The 21,209-nt window shown below is 43.8% G+C and overlaps 2 protein-coding genes across 2 annotated transcripts in view; both read left to right on the forward strand.

Annotated features, from left to right (window-relative positions):
• The window catches only part of LOC139464960 (transformer-2 protein homolog alpha-like), a 98,707-nt gene that overhangs the window by 23,938 nt on the left and 53,560 nt on the right, over positions 1-21,209 (forward strand). The window lies entirely within an intron of this gene.
• LOC139464685 (germ cell nuclear acidic protein-like) lies at positions 8,951-9,502 on the forward strand. The gene has a single exon (XM_071246203.1). It carries the CDS (start codon positions 8,951-8,953, stop codon positions 9,500-9,502), a length of 552 nt encoding a protein of 183 aa, XP_071102304.1.

Raw genomic sequence — 21,209 nt, forward strand, 5'->3', positions numbered from 1 at the left:
CCACCACGCGAATAATCGTCAATTGTATATCGCTAAAACATAATCAAACCATTATGATGCCAGCACTTAGTATCCCAGAACCAAAGACACTGCAACTATCGACATCAGGCTTCACACGGAAATATATAAAATGCCAAGGCCAGAAAGTAATCAGTCTCCATTATCTGCCGAAACAGATTTCACCGAGCTAAAAAGGCAAAATAGTGATGACAATTACATGAATGGATCACTGAAAATGAGGGAGCACGAGTGGCCCAGTCGTCTAAGGCGCCGCGATTCGCTGTGCGTTCCTTGGGCTCGCTAGAAATCTATGATTGTGGGTTCGAATCACGGTTCGCCCCGATTATGTTTCCAGGTTTGTCAGCACCATACCCGTGCTTGTGGGTTTCACCGAAGTGGTAAACGTCTGAGACCTGCATCACTTCGGGCTTTCCTCTCACATTAGGCTGACACGCCGTGATATGACTGGAATACTGTTAAAAGCGGCGTGAAAATGAGTGATCACACCCGGTGTTACCGACATTCCCTATCTACCAAGGGTGTGCTTTTGTGCGCGAAATGTTCTCCTGGCGATATGTCTGTTCATCAACGGTTGGATAAATAACAACAGTTAGCTTTTTCATTGTTATTTAAATGATTCATTAAAAAACCATTGGTGAAGAGACATATGGCCCTCAGAACATTTCGCGCATCAAAGCACACCCTTTGTAGATAGGAAATGTCGGTAACTGAGAATGAACATATACAAAAAAGATAGATAAGTTTTGTTTGTTTGTTTGTTGTTTTACGCCGCATTCAGCAATATTCCAGCTATATGACGGCGGTCTGTATATAATCGAGTCTCCAGTTATTGACATCATGGGTATCGATATTCGCAATTGGAAAACGATGACATGCATCAACCAAGTCAGCGAGCATGGCCACCCGATCCCGTCAGTCGCCTCTTGGAACAAGCATTGTCGCCTCTTACAGCAAGACCTATTCTCTACCCGAATCTTCACGGGTCGTTTACCTCTTTCAAGATTCACGAGGAGGGATATGGAGTCTAGTAACCTTGAAACATAATCAGAGCTAATCTGGGATTTGAACCCACGATTAGCTTCCTTGTACGTCTTAGGGACAGAACTCTGCGCAGACAAGTGCACTACCCTAGATAACTGGGCCACACATTTCCTCTGATATCATGAGCATCCATCCACGCAATTGGAAAACGATGACATGCATCAACCAAGTCAGCGTGCCTCAACCCCCGATGTCTTTAGTCGCCTTTTACGTCAAGCATGGGTTGCTGAGGACCTATTCCATTCCGGATCTTCACGGGTGTCGAAAAATACTTACGCTTTTAAAAAGACATTTTCAAATTCGTTTCCTCTATTAATTTTCTGCTGTTTACATTTTATCACACAGACACCTAAATCGCTGAAGTGACATTTTTTTTTAAACTGTTCCTCAGCAATAGTTCTTTGACATTCAGCTGCTTCTTTGCATCGCCGCGAATAGCTGCAAGATTGCTGATGCGGCGTTAAGCAATGATTACTCTCACTCACTGCTTCTATGCATCAAATGCAACTGATTACTACTCGCCTCCCGTTGGAGACGAAGGGTTACAATTGGTTCCCCTCTACCTATGCATGTGGCAAGAGGCGACTAAATGGATTGGGTGGTCAAGCTCAGTGACTTGGTTTGATAGCGTGTCATTGTACCGGGACGTTGTGGAACGTTCCTCATAATATCAATGACTTATTGCATGGTACAGATCTGATTACTAACAACCCGTATTGACCCAGTGAAGAATGTATCCCCAGCATCCCCATTGGTGGTTGAGGGCGCCGGAGCCGGCAATAGTGTTCCAACACCCTACTTCGACCCTTACTATGCCGAGAAGGGTGGTAGAATGGGCCGGTCCCATCAATCGGTTGGTCATGCCCTGTGCATACAATATTTCGCACAAACATTTGGCAATTTAAAACTAAATACGATTTAAATGTCTATCATATACTGTAAATCTTGAAGCGTGAATTAAATGCGAGTGGTCTTTAGTCGCAATGATTAAACATCGCATTTATATCAGCAATAAGACGGCCTCACATCACATTTACTATCAGCAAGTCCAGATAGACGCCACCCACGCAACACAGTGTCTTCCTTCTGACTCAAAGGCCGACACGACCCAGCGCGCATGGATAGGCTTCATCACACTTATCCTCAGATCTACAGTCTTGTCACCTGCCTTCAAGTCTTTTCACACCTTCTCCGCATTCCACTCAGTGAACAATTCGCCATTCACCGTCATGTCCATATGCTGTAATTCGCCAGTACACTCAGCTGGGACAAATCTTCGACATTACGTTCTCTCAATTGTTCAAGGAAGGGCTGGTACCTGTGAGTGGCAAAAACATTGAAGATCTTGAAAGATTTCTGCGGGGTTGGTAGATGAAGTTCTTTCTTCACTTCGTGAAGGGCTCTAAAATTATGTCGACATACTCCAACGCCTTTTCGTCATTACTCCAGTGTTGGCTGAATGGGTCACTACCCAGTTGTCAGGGAAGTTGTACTTCGGGTAGCATTTCTCGTCAGTCCTTGGTAGATAACTGGGGTGGGTGGGTGGTGGTGGTGAGTATGGTTTTACGCCGCTTTTAGCAATATTCCAGCAATATCACGGCGGGGAACACCAGAACTGAGCTTCACACATTGTACCCAAGTCGGGATTCGAATCCGTGTCTTCGGAGTGACGAGCGAACGCTTTAACCACTAGGCTACCCGACCGCCCCGGTGGTGGTGGCAAGAGGTTTCCTGATGCAGTGATGCCAGGAAGCATGGTTATGTCACGTTTGTCTTCAACACCAATCACGTAAACTTGCTTTGCGCCTTGACTAAGTGTCTAATTGGAAACTGTTTGGTCAAAGTTAATCATTAAGTCAGATGGGATCGATTTTGAGGCAACTGTTTCCCCCTCACACAAAATTAATTCGCCTCGCTTTGTTTTCAATAGCTGCTGGTATATTCCTAGCATCTTTTGTTGCTTTCCTTTTGACAAATTGGTATCTCATGAGGAAGGAATCTGACCACGTCTTATTTAGTAGGATTGGGTCACCATTTTCAGCAAGAAGTGTTTTCATGTACCAAAATGCCACGTGCAGTAGCGATGACAATGTACTGGTTTATAATTCCCTCAGCTGCTCTGATTTCAGACAAATGTTCGTACACAAGTTTGTTTCAGATTCAGCATAAGCTTTCTTCATGGCACGGACAGCACTTTCACCCAGATTAACATCTGATAGTTTACTATAATGTTTTTCACCTCTAGTGTTGCCATGTTCAGTGGCATGCTTGGCAACCTTGGCACGGGTTTGAGGCAAGTAGTTGTTGTTGGTCCTTTTTCTCTTGACCCCACGTCGACTGGTCGTCAAACCATCTGAACGTGAAGCAGCTAGGATTGTCTTGTTTACTGTTTCCATCCGGGCTGCTTTCTCAGGTGTCGATGACTTCGCTGGTTCAGGCAGACCATGCAAAGCAGGGAACCTCTTGGCGACCGTGACGGCCTCTGAAGATCCGGGGTAGAATAGGTCTTCAGCAATCGATCTTGGACCAGACAACCAGTGATTGACATCATGAGCATCGATCCACACAATTGAGATACGATGACATGCATCAACAAAGTCAGCGAGCCTGACCACCTGATCTCGTCAGTCGCCTCTTGCGACAAGCATAGTCACCTCTTACGGCAAGCCTGGGTTGCTGCAGACCTATTCTACCCCGGATATTCACGGCTCGACTGCCAAACTGATCCAACATAGGTCAAGTCTGTTCAGCCACTTCCTTCCTCTTCCCTAAAAAAACCCAGCTGTGACGCCTTTGTCTGTGACACCAAACCAAAAATATAAAAACTATCGAGTCTCAGACTCCAAAACCAATACCTAAACCAAATTCAGAATTTGTTCCTGTTACAAAGAAAGAGAGATAATTATTAAGACAAAATCAGCAATAAGAGTAGCTGCAAACACAACCACCAAAAGGCACCTCTACGTTAGAGATCCCATTGAGGGCCCTAACTCCTATGGTCCTCTGGGCATGGAGGTAAGTCCATCTCTTAATGACACAAATAGGTGTACCGCAAAGTCCTCCTCACGTTCGCGAGGTATATCTCCTGTGGAAGCACCACTATGAATCCACAGCACATTATACAGTGGAATTGCAGTGGTCTTGCAGAAGAATTTTAATGAAATACAACTACTAATTCAAGATTTTAAACCGTCGACTTTTTGTCTCCAAGAAACTTACCTGACAAACACAGATCAATTTAATATCCGTCAGTACAGTTCTTACCATTCGTTTTCACCTCCTGGTGATAAAGCAAACAGAGGTTCTTCTATCCTGGTGAGGCAGGGCATGATCCATACCCCTGTTCCACTACACTAATCATTACACTAATGTTGTTGCTGTCCGTGTAACTTTGAAATATAATGTTTACACTTTTTTCACTGTATCTTCTATCTTCCTCACCTGTCTTCGGACATGAATGATCGGCTCCCGAAGCACTGTATAATCATGGGTTATTTAACATCCATCATCACCAATGGGGGAGTACTGATGCAAAAGAAGATTTCAGCTCAAACAATGACTTATGTATCTTCAGTGATGGATTTGATACTTATCTGTATCCTGCCACTGGTACATACCCTGCCCTTGATCTTTCACTTACAGATTCAAATATTTGAAACGAATTTGAATAGTTGGACCCATGATGATCTTTGTGGAAGTAACCATTTTCGAACAATACTTACAACTAAATTCTTGGATAGGCATTACTTAAAAGTTGCCGGATGACAAGGTAGACACAATTTTATGGATAACAACTTCTTTAATACTGTAAAAAGCGACGTTTCGCTATAGATCGTTATACCGTTGTCAAGCAAGACTGTCTTGTAATACTTACAACTATCAATCCCACTGACAAACCACTTTCAAACAAGGTGGAACTTTACAAAGGCCAGTTGTTCTTTATTCCAAACACTGCAGAAAAACTAAAGCAAGACATGATTTGAACATGATTCAAAAGATTAAGGACAAAGGATCATCATCTGGAGTTCACCATCTCAAAGACGGCAGTACACTATTAACCACTAAATCTGAAATTACCAACAAACTTGGTGAAACTTTGGCAAACTATTCCTCATCATCTAACTATAATCTTCAGTTCCAGAGATACCTAAAACATCAAGAAAAAGGTCAGTTTTAATGGTGAGGACTTCAATGAAACATTTTCACTCTATGAATTACATACTGCCCTTGAGCAATCTCATTACGCAGCAGCAGGAGCCGACAATATTCCATATCAGCTCATGTTTGGGTGAGTGAGTATGGTTTTACGCCGCTTTTAGCAATATTCCAACAATATCACGGCAGGGAACACCGGAAATGGGCTTCACACATTGTACCCATGTGGGGAATCGAACCCGGGTCTTCGGCGTGATGAGCGAACGCGTTAACCACTAGGCTACCCGACCGCCCCGCACATGTTTGGAAACGCTGCTTAATATATTTGATGAAATGTGGCCAACCGAAAATGTCCCTCCTTCATGACATAATGCTGTTGTCATTCCTTTACCAAAACCCGGCCTTGATCATACTCATCCACCCAATTACCGTCCCATATTATTAACTAGCTGCGTTTTGTAACACCATGGAGCACATGGTCAACAATCGATTAATCTGGTACTTGGAGACCAATGGCTTAGCTTTGGTTACTTGTTGCTTATTGCTTTATTCAAACAGTTGTAGACAATAAATATTGTTATGGCAAATTACTTTTGACAATTCTTTTCTTAAATACAACTCTGTATTCATGACTCAATGGCATATATATATATATTTCAACTTGTTCTCGTCGCTATATAGCTGAAATAATGTCGATGCGACGTTAAGTGTTAACTCACCTGACTACGCACGCACACACGCACGCACGCACGCACGCACGCACACACGCACGCACGCACTCACGCACGCACGCACACCGCTCTATAAGTGCAACAATCTTGTTCCTCACGATGGCCGCAAGGTCATATGATGGGAAGGAGTCGAGAAGAGTCATCAAACCAATGTTTCCATAGTTACAAAACGTCATTAGGTGATCGATTCATGCATTCCCAATGCGTTTGTCACTTAATAAACAAAAACAAATGACTTTTGTCAGAAAATAAATACATGATACGTTTACATGGCTATTTTATACACAGATAGCGACGATTTATTATTCCCAAAGGTGTGTGTATGCGTGGTATTATCAGTGAACACTACACCGGATGTCACGCGTTGTTGGCGCCTATACACCGAGTCTGGTGTATTGAATAGTCAAGAAGATTCATTTCCTTCAGACGCTAATGTCCCCTTGCTGTCATAGTTATTTGGGTCATTGTGGTCCAAATGAATGTATCACGATAGACGGAGAGACCCTAGGCATGACATTGTCCAACATACGGTTTGTTTGAGTGGCTGTGATTATTCTGACAGGGTTCTTGTGATTGCAATGACTTGCTTGTTTTTGCATCGCCTCTCGATTCACCAAATTACATTAACCAAGCTTCTCGCACTAATTCCGATTTCATTTAATGTTTTTATTTAAAAACAGGGCTCGGTGGTCTCTTTCATATGTCCTCGTGAATACAACTGTACGGACTGATTCCAACATCTGGAACGGTGTAACAACATAGGGTAAAGGGGTTACAGGCAGTCATACCTTAATGTAGGCGGGCAGCAAGGCTACAGACTATATCCCAGGTATCTCAGCATCAAGAAAGCACAGGACCTTCTTCGTACTCATAGATGTTTGTGACCCGTGAAGATTCCGGGGTAGAATAGGTCTTCAGCAACCCATGCTTGCCGTAAAAGGTGACTATGCTTGTCGTAAAAGGCCACTAACGGGATCAGGTGGTCAGGCTCGCTGATTTGGTTGATGCATGTCATCTATCCCAATCGATGCTTGATGCTCATGATATTAATCACTGGATTGTCTGGTCCAAACTCGATTATTTACAGACCGCCGTCATATAGCCCGGAATATTGCTGAGTGCGGCGTCAAACAACAAACATCTTTATACATGTTTGTATTTTATTCACTAAAGCTGAAGTTATTGTGCACTAGATTGTCCTAAGACTGTAAATTAAATTCCAACACTTCCGTGTCGTTTTTATATATAAGAAAACGAATAATGTTCATTCTAAGACGCAATTCTTATTAAATACAGAACTATGTTCATTCTACCCGAACACAAGCAGGATGGAGGCATCTCACCTATCACCCCCACAGAGCGTCCCACTTTCTCCAGACTTGGGTGAAGTTGTTTTGATAACCAACAGTTTGGAAGGTTGGGGGGCGCCTCTGTACCGGCTGACATGAACGTGTACTTAATGACTTGCTGGGTACAAGAGGTCCTAATTTGTTTGTTTTTTTCACTTCTGAGATTCTCGATAAAGCTTTCGTTTGTTTGTTTGTTTGTTTGTTTGATATGTAACGCCGCACTCAGCAATATTCCAGCTGTACGACGGCGGTCTGTGAATAATCGAGTCTGGACCAGACAATCCAGTGATTGACATCATGAGCATTGATCCAAGCAATTGGGATACGATCACATGCATCACCAAGTCAGCGAGTCTTACAATCCGATCCCGTTAGTCGACAAGCATAGTCGCCTTTTACAGCAAGCATGGGTTGCTGAAGTCCTATTTTCACCCGGATCTTCACGGGTTCTCGATTAAGTATTTGAGTCACTTGAAACATTATGCCGACCGATCCATGTATATCGAACAACAGGACGGCCGGTTTAAAAAAAAATGATTAACATCAATAATTTATTTTACATAATTTATTATTTCCAGAACTAACAAGCTATAGGCCAGCAGTGCAATATGTTTTGTTGTCGTCCAGGAAGTTGTAACTTTTTTTACACCATCCTTCTTTATTTCCGTATTCTGTGAACTACCATAATGATCTGTGAGGAATATCTGCATGTAATATCTCTTTCTGTATCATGGTAGGATACTGTCCGGATCGGTGATGTCCGGAAGGCCAGCCGAGTCTATCCGAGTACGGTGCCATGCAGCTCCCAGCCAATCAGCGGGCTGGGATTCAACGTGGAGAGTAGTAGAGATTGTTCGAGGTCTTCAAGGGGAGTTGAAGCTCTGACTGACTCAAAACCACATATCTCTTAAACAAGACTGACGACTTAGAAAATCGTTCAAGTAGAGGTATTATCGTGGTATATGGTATCCCTGAGAAGACCGGTGAGGTGGGGGAATTGTGGGACGATTGTGAGATGTAGTGATGGAGGTACTACAGTAAAATACGGTTATAACGAACTCGAGGGGATCACTCATTTTAGTTCGTAATAACCGTAGTTCGTTATGAACATACATACAGCATATGTACTACAAATGGTCGGGACTCAAAACAAAGTTAGTTATATCGGTCAGTTCGTTATAAACGTGTTCGTTATAAACGTAGTTTACTGTAGTTGATAAGCTGCACGTGAACGATACTATGCTAACGTTGGAAAAGAGCGAGCCACCAGAGTCGGAGAGAGGGAGGGAAGCCACGCCCCATTGCAGTGGGATGTGACCGGGAGTGGCGCCCTCTACACAGCTAGAAACAAGCTGAAGCAGTCTGGTGTGAAAGTCAGTGAGAGACAAGAGGAAGAAACTGATACTGATAAATGGAAATGAGGCGAGGTGAAACTGGGTTTAACTCTGTGTGTGTGTGTGCGTGCGTGCGTGCGTGCGTGCGTGCGTGCGTGCGTGCGTGCGTGCGTGCGTGCGTGTGTGTGGCACCACGTGTATGCCCTGTGATGACTGGTGTGACAGTGACGACAATAGTTCTGATGACAGCACCACGTGTAGGTCCTGTGATGGCTGATTTGACAGTGATGAAAATAGTTCTGATGACAGCACCACGTGTATGCCCTGTGATGGCTGGTGTGACAGTGACGACACTAGGTCTGATGACAGCACCACTTGTATGCCCTGTGATGGCTGGTGTGACAGTGACGACACTAGTTCTGATGGCAGCACCACGTGTAGGCCCTGTGATGACTGGTGTGACAGTGACGACACTAGTTCTGATGGCAGCACCACGTGTAGGCCCTGTGATGGCGGGTGTGACAGTGATGACACTAGTTCTGATGACAGCACCACTTGTAGGCCCTGTGATGGCTGGTGTGACAGTGACGACACTAGTTCTGATGGCAGCACCCCGTGTAGGCCCTGTGATGACTGGTGTGACAGTGACGACACTAGTTCTGATTGCAGCACCACGTGTATGCCCTGTGATGACTGTTGTGACAGTGACGACACTAGTTCTGATGACAGCACCACGTGTATGCCCTGTGATGGCGGGTGTGACAGTGATGAAAATAGTTCTGATGACAGCACCACGTGTATGCCCTGTGATGGCTGGTGTGACAGTAACGACACTAGTTCTGATGACAGCACCACGTGTAGGGCCCTGTGATGGCTGGTGTGACAGTGACGACACTAGTTCTGATGGCAGCACCACGTGTAGGCCCTGTGATGACTGGTGTGACAGTGACGACACTAGTTCTGATTGCAGCACCACGTGTATGCCCTGTGATGACTGGTGTGACAGTGACGACACTAGTTCTGATGACAGCACCACGTGTATGCCCTGTGATGGCGGGTGTGACAGTGATGAAAATAGTTCTAATGACAGCACCACGTGTATGCACTGTGATGGCTGGTGTGACAATGACGACACTAGTTCTGATAACAGCACCACGTGTAGGCCCTGTGATGACGTTTTTGGACCAGGGAACAATAAACATGTGCAAACAAACAATTTTGGAAGGCAGTTGTTAATTACGTAAGATATTTAATATTCATGTCTTTGATGGCAAATTCCCTGGTGACAGAGAAGGCATGGGTACAATGAGTGAAGCCCATTTCTGGTGTCCCCCGCCGTGATATTGCTGGAATATTGCTAAAAACGGCGTAAAACCATATTCACTCACTATAATTCACTCACCCACCACCCACTCAACCATGCGCTCACCCAACCATTCACTCACTCAACCACTCACACAACCTCACACTTTACCACTAACACAACCTCACACTCAACCACTCACACAACCTCAAACTCAACCACTCACACAACCTCACACTCTACCACTAGCACAACCTCACACTTAACCACTAACACAACCTCACACTCAACCACTCACAAAACCTCAAACTCAACCTCTCACACAACCTCACACTCAACCACTCACCCAACCTCAAACTCAACCACTCACACAACCTCACACTCTACCACTAACACAACCTCACACTTTACCACTAACACAACCTAACACTCAACCACTCACACAACTTCAAACTCAACCTCTCACTCACACAACCTCACACTTAACCACTAACACAACCTCACACTCTATCACTAACACAACCTCACTCTCTACTACTAACACAACCTCACACTAAACCACTCACACAACCTCAAACTCAACCACTAACACAACCTCACACTCAACCACTCACACAACCTCAAACTCAACCTCTCACACAACCTCACACTCAACCACTCACACAACCTCAAACTCAACCACTCACACAACCTCACACTCTACCACTAACACAACATCACACTTTACCACTAACACAACCTCACACTCAACCACTCACACAACTTCAAACTCAACCTCTCACTCACACAACCTCACACTTAACCACTAACACAACCTCACACTCTATCACTAACACAACCTCACTCTCTACTACTAACACAACCTCACACTTTACCACTAACACAACCTCACACTCAACCACTCACACAACCTCAAACTCAACCACTCACACAACCTCACACTCTACCACTAACACAACCTCACACTCTACCACTAACACAACCTCACACTTAACCACTAACACAACCTCACACTCAACCACTCACAAAACCTCAAACTCAACCTCTCACACAACCTCACACTCAACCACTCACACAACCTCAAACTCAACCACTCACACAACCTCACACTCTACCACTAACACAACCTCACACTTTACCACTAACACAACCTCACACTCAACCACTCACACAACTTCAAACTCAACCTCTCACTCACACAACCTCACACTTAACCACTAACACAACCTCACACTCTATCACTAACACAACCTCACTCTCTACTACTAACACAACCTCACACTAAACCACTCACACAACCTCAAACTCAACCACTCACTCTACCACTCACACAACCTCACACTCTACCACTACCACAACCTCACACTTTACCACTAACACAACCTCACACTCAACCACTCACACAACCTCAAACTCAACCACTCACACAACCTCACACTCAACCACTCAGACAACCTCACACTTTACCACTAACACAACCTCACACTCTACCACTAACACAACCTCACGCTCTACCACTAACACAACCTCACACTTTACCACTAACACAACCTCTCACTCAACCACTCACACAACTTCAAACTCAACCTCTCACTCACAAAACCTCACACTCTACCACTAACACAACCTCACACTTTACCACTAACACAACCTCACACTAAACCACTCACACAATCTCACACTCAACCACTCACTCAACCACTCACTCTACTACTCACTCAACCACTCACTCTACTACTCACTCAACCTCTTACTCTACTACTCACTCAACCTCTCACTCTACTACTCACTCAACCTGTCATTCAACCACACACTCTACTACTCACTCAACCTCTCACTCTACTACTCACTCAACCACTCACTCAACCACTCACTCTACTACTCACTCAACCTCTCACTCTACTACTCACTCAACCACTCACTCTACTACTCACTCAACCTCTCACTCAACCACACACTCTACTACTCACTCAACCTCTCACTCTACTACTCACTCAACCACTCACTCTACTACTCACTCAACCTCTCACTCAACCTCACACTCAACTACTCACTCTACCTCTCACTCAACGACTTACTCACTCACTCAACCACTCACTCTACTACTCACTCAACCACTCACTCTACTGCTCACTCAACCACTCACTCTACTACTCACTCAACCTCTCACTCAACCACACACTCTACTACTCACTCAACCTCTCACTCTACTACTCACTCAACCACACACTCTACTACTCACTCAACCTCTCACTCTACTACTCACTCAACCACTCACTCTACTACTCACTCTACCTCACACTCAACCACTCACTCACTCACTCAACCACTCACTCTACTACTCACTCAACCACTCACTCTACTACTCACTCAACCTCACACTCAACCACTCACTCAACCTCTCACTCTACTACTCACTCAACCTGTCATTCAACCACTCACTCAACCACACACTTGCTCTCTCTTATTCAACACTTTTCTAATGTCAGGTTGCTCCGAGTTTTGTCCTCTACTATAAGCATGCTCGTTAGGTTGCTCCATGGCGAGTCCCCTTTAGGATGTCTAGACACTGTGTGTGGCACCTGTTGTATAAGCTATGCCTCTGACACGCCACTGCCACAACACCGATGTCATGGACATCAGTATAGACACTCAAACTACATGACAACATCGTCCTTTTAATGTGACGTTTTTATACCCCTTAACGTCAACATAGCAAAGCTCATGGAACCCCTCGGAATAAGACAAACAATTGTACTCTATTTGGAGAGTGAATATAACCCTGGGCAAAAGAAAGTTACCATTTGGAAGTTGGATTTGACCAAAACATTACTACTCATATGAAAACGTTACTCGGCTGAAGACAGTCGCCGAACAAATACAAACTTAATGCCCCAAAAGCAGCGATGATACCCATATCAAATACGTCTCCAGCTAAAAACCGTCAGTGTAAACATTCGTTTGCCCAGGGCTTCATTTGAATTAATTCCTCGCATTTAATTATTGCATTTTACTAACTGAATAAAGGACTGTGAATGTTAGGTAACGCCAGATCCAGCAATCGTCAAACATTGACGACAAGGGCCCCGTTGCACAAAGCGACCTTAGCGCTTCGACTATCGTAAGCCTATGATAAAATATGCGAGTTTTACGATCACCTTAGTGATAAGATCGCTTCGTGCAACGGAGCCCGGGACATAATGAAGTTTGTGTCAGACAAACCAGAGACTGACGTCATGAACACACTCCACACGCCACCGAGTCACGAAGACAGATAGTCGGCAAGGTCATAGAATCTCATCACCCAAACCTCAGTTTAAATAAAACACAGATGACTTCGGATCTATTCCTGCCTGGAATCCCAATAGGAAAAACAACACAACCTAAACGTTGATCTTTAGAAAGTAGGGGCGGTGGGGTAGCCTAGCGGTTAAAGCGTTCGCTCGTCCCGCCGAAGACCCGGGTTCGATTCCCGACATGGGTACAATGTGTGAAGCCCTTTCTGGTGTCCCCCGCTGTGATATTGCTGGAATATTGCAAAAAGCGGCGTAAAATCAAACTCACTCACTCACTCAATCGTCACGCCGAAGACCCGGGTTCGATTCCCGACATGGGTACAATGTGTGAAGCCCTTTCTGATGTCCCCCGCCGTGATATTGCTGGAATATTGCTAAAAGCGGCGTAAAACCATACTCACCCACTCACTTTAGAAAGTAATTCGGAATGTAAACTGTTAACGGGAAGGATACAACACTTTATTTCGTTAGCAGCACCTGCTGTTGTTTGGGGATTTAGTCCTGCGGGAGCATGCCCTCTGGCGCAATAAGTCTCAATTTGATTACAGTGTATAAACAACCTTCACACAGATGTGGTCATGTGACAGTCAGTAAGTTTTATGTCCCCTGTAGCAATGTGCCATGACAGTTCTCTTCATTCAGGTGTATGAAGGCCATCGCCCATATTACATTGTTAGGACCGCCTCCGTGGTCTAGTGGTAGAGCGTCCGCCCGGAGAGCGGAAGGTCTGGCGTTCGATCCCCGGCCGCGTCATACCAAAAGACGTTAAAAGATGGTACTTGTTGTTACACTGTCTGGCGCTCGGCATTAAGGGGCTAAAACAAGGACTGGTCGGCTCGGAGTCAGTATACTGTGTTTGAGTGCGGTTTTCATGTTAAACTGCGGCAAGGTATCTCAGTGAGCTTGCACTATAAATCGGCATCAGTCCGGACTATATAAGTGCAATAATCTTGGACGCGACGTTAAACCCCATTTCACCTCGCCTCACCTATTACATTGTTACAGCAATTACAACCGTTTGTCTGCAAGAGAGATGACTAGCATGGAAGATAAAAATGCAATGTTTGTCTGTTTGTTGTTTAACGCCGCACTCGACAATATTCCAACTATATGACGGCGGTCTGTAAAATAATCCAGTGATTGACATCATGAGCATCGATCTACGCAATTGGGATCGATGACATGTATCAACCAAGTCAGCGAGCCTGACCACCCGATCCCGTTAGTCGCCTTTTACGACAAGCATAGTCGCCTTTTACGGCAAGCATGGGTTGCTGAAGACCTATTCTACCCCGGAATCTTCACGGGTCATGTTTCTTATTTTAACAGGAATGGTGATAGACATTAATATGTTAAATTTATACAGGGATGAATTGTATTATTTAATAACAGCGCAAAAAAACCAACTCTCACACAGATGTGGTCATGTGACAGAGCCTCCGTGTTGAGTGAGTGAGTTGGGTTTTATGTTCCTCGCAGCAATGTGTCAGCAACACGACGGCTGGGGATACCAGAGATGGGCTGCGCAATTCTATCCATGAAGGCGTACGGTCGGGTAGCTCTGTGGTTAAACCATTCGCTCTCCACGATTCCCGACACGGTTACAATGTGTTAAGCCCATTTCTGGTGTCCCCCGCCGTGATATTGCTGGAACATTGCTAAAAGCGGCGTAAAAATCTATCTATCTATCTATCTATCTATCTATCTAAACTTCTATCTATCTATAGGGGCGGTCGGGTAGCCCAGTGGTTAAAGCGTTAGCTCGTCACGCCGAAGGCCCGGGTTCGATTCCCGACATGGGTACAATGTGTGAAGCCCATTTCTGGTGTCCCCAGCCGTGATATTGCTGGAATATCTCACTCACTCACTCACTCACTCACTCACTATCTATCTATCTATCTATCTATCTATCTATCTATCTATGTTGTCAAACCTTGGCATTTGCAGAGTGAATGCTCTCCTTCCTATCTATCTATCTATCTATCTATCTATCTATGTTGTCAAACCTTGGCATTTGCAGAGTGAATGCTCTCCTTCCTCTAACCAGGCTTTAGATATGATAGGTTTTTGTCTTGATGGTTTAATTACCCTCTCTACCAAAGTGGATAAAATTAATATCGTTCCATACTTTCTCCTGTCTCAATATAGAAATCGATTGTTGATGATTAGTTTTGAAACGACGTGAATGTAAAGTACACTTACATAGCTTGTGATATCAAAGCACTGTGTGTATGCGCCGATCTCTGTACTCAGCAGTCCATTCGGGCCAAGAACCCAGAAGAAGGATGATTGCAGCGTGAACATTAATCACGCCTGACGAAAATGCCTGTCAGCATTGTGTACCGTATCAGATTTATATATCCAGAATACTGTTGTGACATACACTGAAAACAAGACGTATGGCATCACACACAGTTGGATCTGGCACAGGCATTGGATGCATACAATTGTTTTATCTGGTATGATCATGACCTCGTCTTAATGGATGAGATTCTGCCACTGACGTTTTTGCTCGGTGTTTTTCAAATGTGTGGCTTCAGATATATCTCCCAGGAATAAAGTGTTATATTTGGATGGTTTCAATTCGCATGAGACGCAGAACGGGCATTATGAGGTGACATCTTATCTATTTATTAAATATGCTGCGCAGTGTCAGCTCAGAGTATGGGGTTATTTTGTAATATTTTTCTTGTTTTCAACCACGGGGATATATTTTAACGCTTTGGATTGTTTAAGTCTTCGTACGTTCCATAGTGACTCCCTGGCGAGTTATTACTATCGTGGAAATCTAGATGAGACTTTATACATCATTCTGAAATGTGAGAAGTGATGTTGGGGTCCTGATTACGTCATTTGTCTTAAGATCGCACAGGATAAGTTTCGAATTATCTTAAAACAAATAAAAACAAAATGTTAAAGGGATGTTTCCTTTTTCTTAGTAAATGTGTTCTGCGCTATCTCTTAATTACTGTGTTCTGTGCTATCTGTCGTGACGACCCGTGAAGATCCGGGGTAGAATAGGTCTTCAGCAACCCATGCTTGTCGTAAGAGGCGACTAACGGGATTGGGTGGTCAGGCTCGCCGTCTTGGTTGATGCATGTAATCGTATCCCAGTTGTATGGATCGATGCTCATGATGTCAATCACTGGATTGTCTGTTCAAGACTCGTTTATTTACAGACCCCCGTCGTATTTCTGGAATATTGCTGATTGCGGCGTTAAACAACAAACAAACAAACAAACAAACAAACAAAACACGAATGCCCACTACCACAACACGTTGTCGACTAAGGGATAGGTTCCTGAGCGGTCAATGTCGGTACAACCTCGCAGGGGCAATGCTGCCTTACCTTCAACTCTTAAAGAAGAATCAAACAAGATGGACACATTATATCCTATCGCAAGTATTGTTCTAAAATTGAATGAAAATGATTAGACACACTTAGTGCACACTGTACTGCCATTTTAAATATGATGATTAAAGTACTCAAACATTAGGCGTGCTGGTGTCATGATCAGAAACAGTTGGAGCGTTATGGAAATGTGGCGGAATCTTGACACTGGACATTATCTACAGACCAAAGTGACCATTAACCCTAATTATCTTGTCCTGCATCTGGCGATGTCCAGGTCGTCCTACGGCTGCGATTGTGCCGAAAGCAGGTGGTCATTTGCTGAAAGGGGGATACACCATTAATCCCCGAATACGTTACTAATATTCCAGCTAAATATTCCAACTCTGTAATGTCAGCTCTGTATAAAGACCTGAAATAGCTTGTTTGCGAGATCCACGCGGTGCAATTTATCACGTAGACCAGTATCTCGTTGAAACGCCATTCAAACTGAACCATTCATACTAAACCATTCAAGTTGAATTCAAGTGCAGATGTTTATAGTTTGGTTTGGTTTGTAGTTTAACGCCGCACTCAGCAATATTCCAGCTATATGACGGCGGTGTGTAAATAATCGAGTCTGGACCAGACAATCCAGTGATTAGTATCATGAGCATCGATCCACGCAATTGGAATCGATGACATGCATCAACCAAGTCAGCGAGCCTGACCACCCGATCCCGTTAGTGGCATTTTACTACACGCATAGTCGCCTTTTACGGCAAGTATGGGTTGCTGAAGACCTATTCTACCCCGGAATCTTCACGGGTCACAGATGTTTGTAAATAAAATGGCCAGGACATCGTGGACAGATGGAAAATAAGTGTTGGTCTTCGGCTAAAATTCCCTGTGTCCTCTGTTGTTGACGTCGAAGAATTCTGAACGTGTCGTTTATGGACCTTCAAGGGTAATGGTAGTTCAGGGACTTGGTTATAGTTTTCGGTTGACGACGCCAGCGTGATATAAACTGCTCAAATATATATTATGTGCTAGGTATTCCTTACGGGACGTCACTCTCTTTCACGCTTTGTAACACAAACTGTCATTACATTTAAGCACATGGTAATATGTGAACTAGACACGTTAAGGTGAAAGCTACGGGGACACAACAATGAATTTGTAATTCACCTCTAGCCTTGCTCTACCAATAACTTCGGTTAACTTTTCGTGTGATTATAGAATGGGTTTTGTCGCTTTTATTTATATAACTGTGGGATGAGTTTATGTTCGACCAGCGCCAGGTTTTAACATATTCTCCGTCGGTGTGTATTTGGTGAAATTGCAACAAAACTGGTCATTTAGTTCCATATTCGATTGTCATTTAAAAAAAATAGTACCATGTGTCTATTTTATGACACACACAGTTATGTTTGTTTATCAAAGTAACATCTATACGAGGTTGGTTGAATAGTTCTGAGCACAATTCCGTTGGGTGTAAAGTGCACGTATTTGTATTTATTAGGTACAATATTTCCATGCTTACGGGCTACATTTGAACAAAATACACAACCAGTCAGCACATTTGCTGTTTAATATTAGCCATACATATAAGCTTTCGCTCGGTCAGATTCCATAGGAAGTCCACTCGTTTCGTAAAAATAGTATCTAACGAGAATGAGTGTAGTATTCTCTATGTATCTTACCACCTGTATCTTCACCACGTGGGTAATAAACAATAATAATTATCTGTTGCCAAATTACGCAATAATTCTACCAAATTCTACCCATTTAGACCCGTGGAGATCCGGTTGGTTGGTTGGTTTGTTGTTTAACGCCGCACTCAGCAATAGTCAAGCTATAGCTGGAATATTGCTGAGTGCGGCAGACCTATGCTACCCCTGATCTTCACGAAGGACAGTAAAAGCTCTAGATTATCACAGGTATAGATTTAAATCTAGTATTTAACCATAGAAATGTAAATTTTCAGAACAATACATTATAAAAAGGTTGTCTTTTTAAGCATAACTGATTCACTTGATGTCGAGCAATAATCCAGCATTAGAGGTGCAATCGAGTGTGTTCTTGTACGAAACTCGTGCTCAAAAGATGTTTGATCAGGGTTACAACATTCAAGGTCTTTGTAAACCTTTCTAATCTGAAAGACAAGTGGAGGACATATTGTCGCATCAGTGACAAAAGTGATGTCTGATGCAGTTCCCATGTTCGACTTGTACCATATGTTGATGCGTGATCGATTGGACTGTTTCTAGTTGAGCTGGGTAGAACAGTGCAAGGGAATTGGCTAGATGATGGTTATTCAACGATATCTTGTTACTGATATACCTGGTGCTTAAGTTAACCGTCTTGGCTAAATTCCCTTCCTTTGATCGTGCCAATCCTAGCCGATATTAGTATTCATTTACATAAATAAAGCAAGGAAGGGAGGAGTGAGTGAGTTGGGTTTAACGCCGCTTTTAACAATATTCCAGTTATATCGCGGCGTGTCAGCTTAATGTGGGTGGAAAGCCCGAGGTGATGCAGGTCTAAGACGTTTACCACTTCGGTGAAACCAACGAGCACGGGTATGGTGCTGACAAACCTAGAAACATAATTGGGGCGAATCGGGATTCGAACCCACAATCATAGGTTTCTGGCGTGTCCAAGGGACGCAACTCTGCACAGCGAATCTCGGCGCCTTAGACGACTGGGCCACCCATGCCCCCAAGGAAGAGAGGAAGCACAATTGGGTCCCCATGGGATGCCAACCTCTTGTCTAAATATCCTATTCCAAACTTTGACATACATGATGATATATATGAGAAACAGCTTGCTCTAACGTTTATGCCACAAGATCAAAATTTAACACCTGCTCACTTAAGCGAAGGCCTTTTCAATATGTTCGTGTATGATTGGTTGGTTTGTTGTTTAACACCGCACTCAGCAATATTCCAGCTATATAACGGCGGTGTGTAAATAATCGAGTCCAGACAATCCAGAGATCAATATCATGAACATCGATCCACGCAATTGGGATCGATGACATGTATCAACCAAACCGATCCGTTAGTGGCCTTTTACGACAAGCATAGTCATGTCGGACGATGTTGGAACGGCGTAAAACAGACGGGAAAGGGTTAACTGGTATCCAGTTGAAAGAAAATGAAGCTAATTAAGCAGAAGAGATGCCGCGCCATACAAAAAAACATAAACCCGAATTTAAGCAGAAGGAAACCAACATCAGTTAGTTATTTTTTACTACTATCAATCTAATTGAATCTCAACCTACGTTTGTGAACGCAGGACTTGTTTCACATTTGACATGTACATTGTCATTGATCTGCCTTCGAGGAACACACGATTCCATCTTTGCATGGTACTGAAGCCACGGGGTGGTGTTATGGACGCTGGGCGATATTGAGTGAGTGAGTGAGTGGGTGAGTGAGTTGGGTTTAACGCCGCTTTTAACAGTATTCCAGTTATATCACGGCGTGTCAGCTTTATGTGGGAGGAAAGCCCGAAGTGATGCAGGTCTCAGACGTTTACCACTTCGGTGAATCCCACGAGCACGGGTATGGTGCTGACAAACCTAGAAACATAATCGGGGCGAACCGGGATTCGAACCCACAATCATAGGTTTCTGGCGTGCCCAAGGGACGCAACTCTGCACAGCGAATCTCGGCGCCTTAGACGACTGGGCCACCCGTGCCCCCCCAACCTCGTCTGAATTGTGACGTATGCACTGTACACAGGACCATGTGCCACTAATAAGTGGAACAACATGAGTCAAGCTGGCATTGGACGACTCATCAGAAGCTTGCCTCGAAGGATTCGTGCATGTCTGGCTACACCATCTCATAACACCAACATTAGAATCCATTAGATCTGCTTGCTTACTCCCAACAAAGATGTTCATACCATTTGAATTTGCCAATACCATATTGATCAGATGATATATCTTGATGATTCCCACTATCCGCTATCATACATAAAGGCCAATATGGTAACTTAGTTTGGTTAACCAAGGTTACAAACCTGAAGATATGAGCCGGATTCCAGAGCTCAATCCAAATCCCTGCAAAGAGGGGGAAGACCGAATATTGATGGTCCAGCAAATGTACCAAAAAAAACCTCAAAGGCTAACCATACTCCTTAATACAATCAAGAAAGTCTTTCTTTCTATTCCTAGAAAGCATTTGCGACAAGTGGAATTAATACCACGTGGATTCTCAAATTCTCAAAGGATCTGTTTGACATTTTACATTCTAAGAAAAGAACAAGGTTTTATTCAGTTAAATCATTTGATTTTTCAATTTTGTACACCACTACCCCACACGACAACCGTAAGGAAATTTTCATTCACTGATCCACGGGGTTGTTTTTACAAAACATAGATACAGTTATATGTAACTTCAGAGGTTCAGGAAAATGTATCAACAATGAAAGCAAATGCTATCTGACGCTTACTGAGAAGACGTCCATGTAAGAAATTTGGGTAAGACATTTAGGCAAGCAGGAGACACCACCATAGGCACCGATTGTGCTCCCCTTCTTGCGGATCTGTTTCGTTATGCATATGAATCTGAATTTCATCTCGGACTGGCAAAGTCAATGAACAAGGTAATTTCGCCAAGAAGTTTAACTTAAGATT

This window comes from Haliotis cracherodii, unplaced genomic scaffold (genome assembly GCF_022045235.1).
Source record: "Haliotis cracherodii isolate W230 unplaced genomic scaffold, xgHalCrac1.p SCAF_17, whole genome shotgun sequence".
In the NCBI taxonomy this organism is placed as follows: domain Eukaryota; kingdom Metazoa; phylum Mollusca; class Gastropoda; order Lepetellida; family Haliotidae; genus Haliotis; species Haliotis cracherodii.